General features: G+C 38.7%; 1 protein-coding gene across 1 annotated transcript; it reads left to right on the top strand.

Annotated features, from left to right (window-relative positions):
• Nucleotides 1–503: 503 nt before the first annotated feature.
• On the top strand, nt 504–8,311 carry CETN3 (centrin 3). Its single transcript, XM_083356529.1, has 5 exons — nt 504–681; nt 2,055–2,190; nt 4,292–4,406; nt 4,909–5,100; nt 7,208–8,311. Exons 1-5 carry the CDS (start codon nt 665–667, stop codon nt 7,249–7,251), a joined length of 504 nt encoding a protein of 167 aa, XP_083212655.1. The 5' UTR covers nt 504–664; the 3' UTR covers nt 7,252–8,311.
• The last annotated feature ends 1,348 nt before the right edge of the window (nt 8,312–9,659 follow it).

A 9,659-nucleotide genomic window follows, 5' to 3' on the forward strand; every position in this document is an offset into this window, starting at 1 on the left:
CAGCTTTGCTGGCTGAGGAATTCTGGGAGTTGAAGTCCACAAGTCATAAAAGGGCCAAGTTTGAAGACCCCTGATATACAGTATGCCAAAAACAGGCATATGTTTTTTTTTAATTGCTAAACGTCAAGTTAACTAATTATTACACAACAGTATAGATCTGCCTCCTAAAAAGCCATTGTACTGTTCCAAGACGGAAGGAGATGCTAACAAACTAAATCAAGCATTTTACTCAATGAGAATCCGTACGAAAATGATTCCTCGAACTGCAACCATTGAAATTCGGAGAGGCGGAGCCTCTACGTCACACCCCTTGTCTTCCTAGTCTAGCTAGCTTACCCTCGCTATGACGTTGAAGTCGCAGTGTTTTCTGGGTAGTTTCTGGCGCTTTCCCAACCTAATAGTAGACAAGGAGGGAGGCCTGAAGCTTGATTGACAGGAGGCCTCGCCAATTGCTTTGGGCTACACACAAAGAGGCGTTGTAACGTCCAATTGTAGCCGAAGTCTGAAGAGGGAAGCGGCATTGTTGGCGGAGAGACTTGGGTTTACGTCCCGCTTGCGAGATAAGGCTGTTGTCGAGTCTGAATTTCGGGTTTAGTTGATCATAATACAAGAGATACGTCTCTTTCCCCCGCCTGGTGTCGGTTCAAGGGGTGGGACCGGGAGAATGAATTTGGTAACGAGGTGGGTACGAACGTTCGGAAGGAGGGGAGAGTCCAAGTAACGATTCGCTTCTTGTTGCTATGGTAACGTAACGTTCTCCCCTCGCGCGACGCTTGTCGCGATATCAGCCGTAGCGCGCGATGGTTTCGTGAGCAAGTTGAGCGGTGCGCTGTCACACGTGTTTATTGTGCTGAGGTTTTTCTACACATTTTTTTCCACAGCCCACCCCGGTTCCAGGGGTAATGGTTTCTGCCTGTATCCTGAGTTGATCAGTGCAGCACCAAGGCTCCTTGACTAATCTCGAAAGAGAATCCCTAAGCGGACTTGGTTAGTACGGAGAAGGGAAAACACCAAAGCTGTAGATTAGAAAGGAAAATGGAAAGCAAATGCCTGAAGAAGGCAGTGTGAAGCGTTTCTATGCTTTTTTTAAGGAACATTGTGCATGTGCTTGTTCGTTTACCAGAAGTCAGAGAAATATTCACTTTGAAGTGATGGCCCATCGGATTTTGCAATTTTATTTTTTCCACATTTTTTTTCTTTTACAGTATTGATAGATTTTAAAATAGTAATTTACATTAAAACACCTCAACTGCTGGTAGTTATAATTTGACAATTTAATTTTTTAAAAAAAAAAGTGTTAGTGAGAAAATCTTAAATAAACAGAACCCAAAGGCAGCAAGTCAAGCCGTTAGAAATAGATTTTGGGAATGGGATGAATTAGAGATGTGAAGTTACAGATCTCATCAGAAGGAGCAGATTATCCACAAATATGGCAAAAATATTTTTAATACTGAATGTTGACACAAAAGGAACATTTATAGCTATTAAAGCAAAAGTAAGAAACATTCACTAGCATAATCATAGGTAACTTCCCATTTATCTTATTACAATAATAAATAATGCAGTTGGCATTGCTGATACATAGCAGGGCATGTGAGAGGATTGGGAGGCAAATAATATATGCAAAAGATACAAAAGAAATGTGAATCAGAAAAGTTAAGAATTTGGAGTTCAGAGTTTGGAGTATACATATAGTTTGTAATCCAGGTGAAGGATATTTATACTCAGGGCTTTTTTTCTCATAGAACGCTCAGAACGGAGTTCCAGCACCTTTTTTGGATGGAACCTTGTAGGGTAGGCAAGGCGGGTTGTATGACATGTGTGAGTTCCGGCACCTTTTTCTTTTACAAAAAAAGCACTGTTTATACTATAAATATAAATTTCATGGCTTGGTGTTATTTAAATCAGATCTTATGCAAAGTGACATTTGCTTATTTATCAAAAAACCCATAATACCCATCTACTAAGATGGGTTCTAGATCTGCACACTGCTTATGATGGTTAAGAAATGATTTTTTTAAATAATGGCTACACATTTTTCTTTCTTTTTTTAGAGCTGAATTTTCTGTTGAAAAAACCAAGAGAAAAAAAAGAAGAGAATTAACTGAAGAACAGAAGCAAGAAATTAAAGATGCTTTTGAATTGTTCGACACTGATAAAGATAATGCTATAGATTATCATGAGCTAAAGGCAATCCACTTTCTCTTAAAAGTTTAATAATTTGTTTTGAAATATTTTAGATTAATGGGCTTAGTATTCAAATATGCAATATTGCACTTCTGTAATACATAGTTAATTGCATGTTAATTTAGGAATGGTAAAAATGCAAGTGAAGCTGTTAGAATATTATAACATATTAGACAACTTGTAATTTCCTTGGGTCATCATTTCAGAGGTATTTCCTCAATGTCTTCAGCTACCATGTTTCCCCAAAAATAAAACCTGGTCTTATTTATTTTTCCTTCAAAAGAGTCACCAGGTCTTATTTTTGCTGTGTGTGTGTGTGTCTTTTCCACTCACCTCACAGTGGTGGCACCGACAGCCCCACCCAGCTGGCCCACTTCTGTGGCCAAAGGGATCTGCAGCCAAGAACCGAGCTATGGATTCTAGGCTACACAAGCCTTCTGGAAAGGCCTCTGGCTGCAAAATGTAGGCCAAGCTCCATTCTCTGCTGCAGAATGAAGCTGCTCCTTCTGGCGAGGCAAGTGTCGATCCATGGGAGGCTTGGCTGCAATGGTAAGCTCCACCCTCCCACCCCCACCCTAGCTTGATTTTTAGGCATGCGCCTTGCCCCAAAACTAGGGCTTTTTTGGGCGGGGTAAGGATTATATTAAGCCCACCTCAAAAATCAAGCTAGGACTTATTTTCGGGTTAGATCTTACTTTCAAGGAAACATGGTATGTCAGATCTTCTAATGTACTTGAAAAGTTCTTAAAAATTCAGTGAGAGATTCAGAGATGTAGCTATCTTGAAAGTACTCCATGTTGAACTGTATAACATTGTCAAACATCAAGAGTTGACCACAAGAAATGTTTTATCATATTTGTATTATGTCATAAAATGCTTTATGATAATTTTTATATCATGAAATGTTTTATAACATTTGCCAAATTTCATTTCCATGAGTCCTGGATCCTGGACAAATTCTGTAAGTTGATCCACAGAGATACTTTGGTTCAAAATGCTTTGCCCTGTCACCCAATTAAAGGTTACAAACAGGAGAGCTTTTGTAGTATAGAGATGAAAGCATGGCCAAGAACAGTATTTGCAATAAAGTTTTAAAGCCTTAGTACATCTTATAGATCTCAATTACACTAAGCCCCAATTCACTAAAGGTCTAGGGAAGAGGGGGAGGAGCAGGTCTAGAGCATACCCACATTTATTTCAATTCCATACTACTTGGTCAAAAATTTTAAAAGTGAAGGAAATGCTAGGAAGAAATCTTGAGTTACCCTACTTGTCTTGTCATATTTCTGACAAATTAAATTGAGATTGAAATATGTATGAAATATAAAGTTAAATTAGCTACTAAATATGGCTTTGACTTTAGCATGCTTTATTCCTATGTAACTGATCAAGTTATAGTTTAAGACTCATAGTGGAGGACATATTTTTTTAGTTAATTTCATCAAACTTTTTTCAGAAGAATAATTACAATCTTGCATTACTAACCTAGAATTTCTAGCCATTTTGATTATTACTTAAAATTTAGGGAATTGAGGACTACACATCTGGGAACTATCAAGGTTGGGAGGGGTGCTGTAAATAATATTGTAGTAATCTAAATGAGAACTAATTAAGATACATGAGTAGGTTTTACTTAATTGTTGCAGAAACTCCTACAGTAATGCGTGATGTCCTGTTAGAAGGAAATACTATCATGGTTGCCCCCCACCCCATTCAGATTGACTCCAGATCAGAGGAAATGAAGGAAGAAAGGCTATTTAGGTGGTTTCTCCTGTCCTTAAATTCAGCAGTGCTAGATTCCTCAGGGTAGAACATTTGCCCTCCTGCTAGTCTCCTGAAACTGATCAATTACTTAATCACGTAAAGTGATGGATTTGAAAAATATATTTAATTAGTTAAATGTATAATGTCACATTTATTTTGTTATTGCTAGCAAGGTGAAAGGATTTTCACTTAGAGCATAAATAGTTGTGTCCCTGGAAAATAATGCATGAACAGTGTGCTCCCAAATTTTCCTATTACCTCTTACCTAAATTTAATTGACAAAGAAACGTTATTTTTATGTGCCAAATTGAAATGTTGTATTTTTGTCTTTCCCCTGAAGGTGGCAATGAGAGCCTTAGGTTTTGATGTGAAAAAGGCAGATGTATTAAAGATACTTAAAGATTATGATCGGGAAGGAAGTGGCAAAATCTCCTTTGATGATTTTAATGAAGTTGGTAGGTATTGGAATGTAAACAAGTTACTGATAAGAAAGCAATAATTGCTAATAAAAGTTTAATTTATATGTATTTTAATAGATATGGAAGAATTAAGCTATTGACAGGGTTTTTTTAATATATTAGGAGAGAGGCAGGAGAAAACAAACCATCAGGATTTCAAAATGCAAGCTATATTTTCTATTATTTTACTTAACTCATGGGAAAAATAACTTTAATCATGTCTTATAATATTTTATATTTGTTCTTAATGTAACTCCTCACCATGTTTGTATAGATGGTAATAAGTACCATAGATTTATTTTACTGCTTTTACTAGCGAATAAACCAATGTGCATGCAAGTACAGATTGACATTTTGGTTGATTATAGAAGTGCATCTTTTAAATTGAATCATAAAGTTGATGTCTGAAACAAAAGTAAAATTATTTTTGTAGAGAATACAATTCCAGCAGTAAAAAATGTCTTTGCAAAAGATACAACACTTTGTTTTTCCATTTTAGTGACAGACTGGATACTTGAAAGAGATCCACATGAGGAGATACTCAAGGCATTTAAATTGTTTGATGATGATGATTCAGGTAAAATAAGCTTAAGAAATCTGCGTCGTGTAGCTAGAGAACTTGGGGAAAACATGACTGATGAAGAACTTCGGGCAATGATTGAAGAATTTGATAAGGATGGTGATGGAGAAAGTAAGTTCTGAAGATGTATGCTTGATTCTAATTTAGGACCAGAGAAGCAAAAAAAAATGTGCACTCTGTTTTCTGTCTTTGAAATATTTTCATGATGAGACCTATGGAAATACCGTATATACTTGAGTATAAGCCGACTCGAGTATAAGCCGAGACCCCTAATTTTACCCCAAAAAACTGGAAAAAGTTATTGACTCAAGTATAAACCGAGGCTGGGAAATGCAGCAGCTGGAGGCTGGATCCCCCGAAAGACATCTCTGCTGAGATGAGAGAACGGGGTGGCAAGCCGCCGAGAGAATGGGGCGGTGGAGTGCTCCGCCGAGAGAATGGGGCGGCTTGCTGTTCTCTCTGTGCAGCACGGCAGAGGCTGGATCTCGCAAAAGAAGTCTCTGCCGAGAGAATGGGCGGCAAGCCTCCACCACCCCATTCTCTCAGCGGAGCGCTCCACCGCCCCATTCTCTTGGCAGCTTGCCACCCCGTTCTCTCATCTCAGCAGAGACGTCTTTCGGGAGATCCAGCCTCTGCCGTGCTGCACCGAGAAAACAGCAAGCCGCCCCATTCTCTCGGCGGAGCACTCCACCGCCCCATTCTCTCGGCGGCTTGCCACCCCGTTCTCTCATCTCGGTGGAGACTTCTTTCGGGGGATCCAGCCTCTGTCACCCCCTTTTCTCAGCTGGGCTCTGCCGAGATGAGAGAATGGGGCAGCAAGCCGCTGAGAGAATGGGGCAGTGGAGCGCTCCGCCGAGAGAATGGGGTGGCTTGCTGTTGGCGCGGTGCGGTGTGGCAGAGGCTGGATCCCCCGAAAGAAGTCTTCGCCGAGAAAATGGGCGGCAAGCTTCCACCGCCCCATACTTTGCGGAACGCTCCAACGCCTCATTCTCTCGCTCAGCGGAGACTTCTTTCGGGGGATGCAGCCTCTGCCGCCCCCTTCTCTCAGCTGGGCAGCTGAGAGAAAGGGGCGGCAGAGGCTGGATCCCCCGAGAGAAGTCTTCGCCAAGAAACTGGGTGGCAAGCTTCCACCGCCCCATTCTCTCAGCGGAGGCTTGCAGAGGTGGCGGCGGAGCTGCGGGCACAGCTCTCCAAACTGCCGCCGCCTGTTTGGAGAGCTGCTGCCTTCGTCCATGTTTGACGAAAGCAGCAGCTCTCCAAACTGGGGGGTGGAAGTTCTTTTTTTTGTTGTTCACTGGAGTATAAGCCGAAGTGGATTTTTCAGCCCAAAAAGTGGGCTGAAAAATTTGGCTTATACTCAAGTATATACGGTAATTCAGTTCAATTCAATTTCCATAAAACCCCAAATCTGATGGGGGAGATAGTATGTCCATTCTTTTTCTTCTTTTGTGTAGAATGAATCAATATACTGGAATTAGCTTTTGCTACAGTATAAATTACTGAAAAAAGCATAACATTTACCTCTCAATTTAAAAGCTATAGTATTAATGTAAACAAGCGCTAACAAAAAATATGTCTAAACATAGAACCTAAAGCAACTGGATGTACAGGTAGTCCTGGACATCTGACCACAATTGAGCCCAAAATTTATGTTGCTAAGTGAGACCATTGTTAAGTGAGTTTTTTTCTGTGTTATGACTTTCCTTGCTCCAGTTACGTGAATTGCTGCAGTTGTTAAGTTAGTAACACAGTTGTTAAGTGAATCTGGCTTCTCTACTGACTTTGCTTGTGAGAAGGTTACTCACAAATATGTCAGAAATATGAGCCAGTTGCCAAGCATCTGAATTTTGATCATGTGACCAAACAGTCATAAGTCAGTTTTTTTAGTGCCATAGTAATTTTGAACAGTCACTAAATGAATGGTTGTAAGTCGAGAACTACATATGATAATTACCTATGGTTGTAACTATAGTATAACAAAACTTAATTTCTTAATAATAATTGTTTCCCTCCATTATTAAATACTGTCCATCTATTAAAGGGATGCACTTCAGGATTTCCAGTTGAAATTACTAGATGACCTCAGTTCTTTTTAGAAAAAAAAATCAGGATAAGTGGTCTTAACGGAATGAAATAAGTTTGAGGTACTAACTTCAGTGTACATTTTTTGAATAAGAATGTGGTACATATCTAATTGTTTTTTTTTTATTTTTAACAGTCAATCAGGAGGAGTTTATTGCTATTATGACTGGTGATGTTTAATATTTCAAGAAACGAACTTGATACAAAAAGGAAACATTGTTTTCAGAAGCTGCAACGTTTTTATTTCAGTTAATATCTACAGCAGGAGCCATGAAAACTTATTAAAGGACCAAAAGAAATATAAAGTATATGTATTGAGAGGTTAATATTTTATATCATTAAATTTTAGAATAAGCGTGTTTGTTTGAGTACTCATTTGTAAAATAGCTTTGTATAAAATGTTTAAATTAAATCATAAAATTTTTTGACATTATTTTAGCATTAGCTGTGGCCTTAGTTTTATATAAAAGTTTAACAGACACCCATTTTAATAAAATCTTCTTTTTATATTCTGTAAACTTTGTTGGAGTATTTAATCCAGAGTCAGGCCCAAGTCAATCAACTGACCTTTCTGTCTAAGGGGGAACTAGAATTTGGGATTACCTACTCCTAGTCCAGCACTTTAACCATTGGCTATATTGATTCTCAGTCTGAATCAACAATTGGTTGTGGAATTGTGGATTTCATTACAGATTGGTAGCTGTTGATGTGATAGCATTTGTGAATTTTAAAGGCAATCAAAAGGGAAAGGGCATCAGTTTTCATGAGAAGCAGCAGGATAAAATTAAGGAAAAATACTTCCTTGAATTATTGGGGAGGGGGGGAGGAAAAAGTAATTATAGTCATACAAAAATGTATAATCTTAATAAGAATCCTAACATTAATAAGTTAATACTGTGTTTTTATGAATGCAGTTGTCCATCTCTACAGCCATTCTGAAATAAATTTGAAGAAGGGATCTAGTATTCTAGAAAAGTACACAAAAGTTTATATTTCTGTGCAATCTCTTAATAATGACAGCATATCTTCCTACCTAAGTGTTTAGTCACAATTTTTATCTGATACTTCATGCCTGTTCTTGTGCTACTTTGATCAATGTCTCAGTGCTGTCTTTTAGTCCATCTCTTTCTGGCCACTAGGACGGCACCATGTGGTCATCCTACACAGAAGCCATGGGGCAGATCAGCTGGTTCTCCTTTCCAAAAGCGACCTATGATTTTCAGGAATATCTTTTTTACTTCCTCTTTTACCACTTCATGTGTTGAGGAAATCTCCAAGATCACCTTCGGGGAAAAAAACCATGGCCCTCCTCCTGTACAATATGGTGGCTGTGTAGTCCTGTCCTGGAAATGGATACCAGTTTGGGAGCTGCCACAATTCTCAGATTGTGAGAATTGCAACCATTTCCAAAATGGTGTCCATTTCTGGGATGGCATCATATGGCCTCTGTATAGGTAGGTGGATTGGCCATGGTAGTGCAGTTGGTAGAATGCAATATTGCAGGCGAATTCTGCCAACTGCCAGCAGTTCGATTCTTACCGGTCAAGGTTGACTCAGCCTTCCATTCTTCTGAGGTTGCTAAAATGAGGACCCAGACTGTTGGGGGCAATATGCGGATTCTGCAAACCACTTAGAGAGGGTTGCAATTTCTGTTTATGCTGAAATTTCAAGGGCAGGGTTTTTGACTGATTGGTTAGTATCCTGTTAACCACATGTTTTTTTGGAGGTAAAATAGAGGTGGACAAGGGACATTTAGGCAATGATAAAGTGAAAGAGAGGGAGAGACAGAGCCAAACTAGACAATTTCCTTCCTTCCTTCCTTCCTTCCTTCCTTCCTTCCTTCCTTCCTTCCTTCCTTCCTTCCTTCCTTCCTTCCTTCCTTCCTTCCTTCCTTCCTTCCTTCCTTCCTTCCCTTTCTTGCCAGGTGTTTGAACTTCTCACAAGCAAAGGGCTTTGAAATTAGGCCAAAATTAGGCCAAAAGATTAATGAAATTAGCCCTGCTTTAAGTATACTTGCTTTTAGATTTGCCCTGGTCTTTGGTATTCTAGATGTGATAACTGAGCAATATTGCCTAAATTTGAGTACTTTGATAGAAGCAGCAGGCCTTAGTAATTGTTTGATCATCCATGGAAAGTACTTCTCAAAGGTAAGCAACATATGCTTGCTATGTCAGTGTATATCTTGTGTGTATATGGTAAATAATGTAAGTAACAAAAATGGTAAAGTAATTATGTATGTGCTTCAGTTCCAGAAATTGCCAGTATTATTTGTGAGGCAAGCCCATTAAAAAATTAAAGGAACTGGCTTCTTTCTTTTTTTCAGGCACTATCATGTTAGAATTTATATTTAGCCTAAATACACATATTAATTCCATTATAACATCAACAAGTGCTTTTATACCAATATGTAGTAATTGCTTTAAATTTATTTTACACTATTGTTATACTGTTTGGTAATCTTGATGCATATTAATGGCAAAAATGATTGTGATAAATATTTGTTCAGTTATGAAATACATAGAACATGGATTTCATATTTGTGGACTCGAGGATTTTGTGACATGATCACTTAATGAAGCAGTTCTGCA

Source organism: Vipera ursinii (genome assembly GCF_947247035.1).
Source record: "Vipera ursinii genome assembly, chromosome: 2".
NCBI classification, from domain to species: domain Eukaryota; kingdom Metazoa; phylum Chordata; class Lepidosauria; order Squamata; family Viperidae; genus Vipera; species Vipera ursinii.

Excerpts from the sequence above, each read along its gene's own strand:
- CETN3 (XM_083356529.1), top strand. Across the intron at positions 2,191-4,291 it reads TAGATTATCATGAGCTAAAG|GTGGCAATGAGAGCCTTAGG; the intron begins GCAATCCACTTT and ends TTTCCCCTGAAG. Across the intron at positions 5,101-7,207 it reads TAAGGATGGTGATGGAGAAA|TCAATCAGGAGGAGTTTATT; the intron begins GTAAGTTCTGAA and ends TATTTTTAACAG.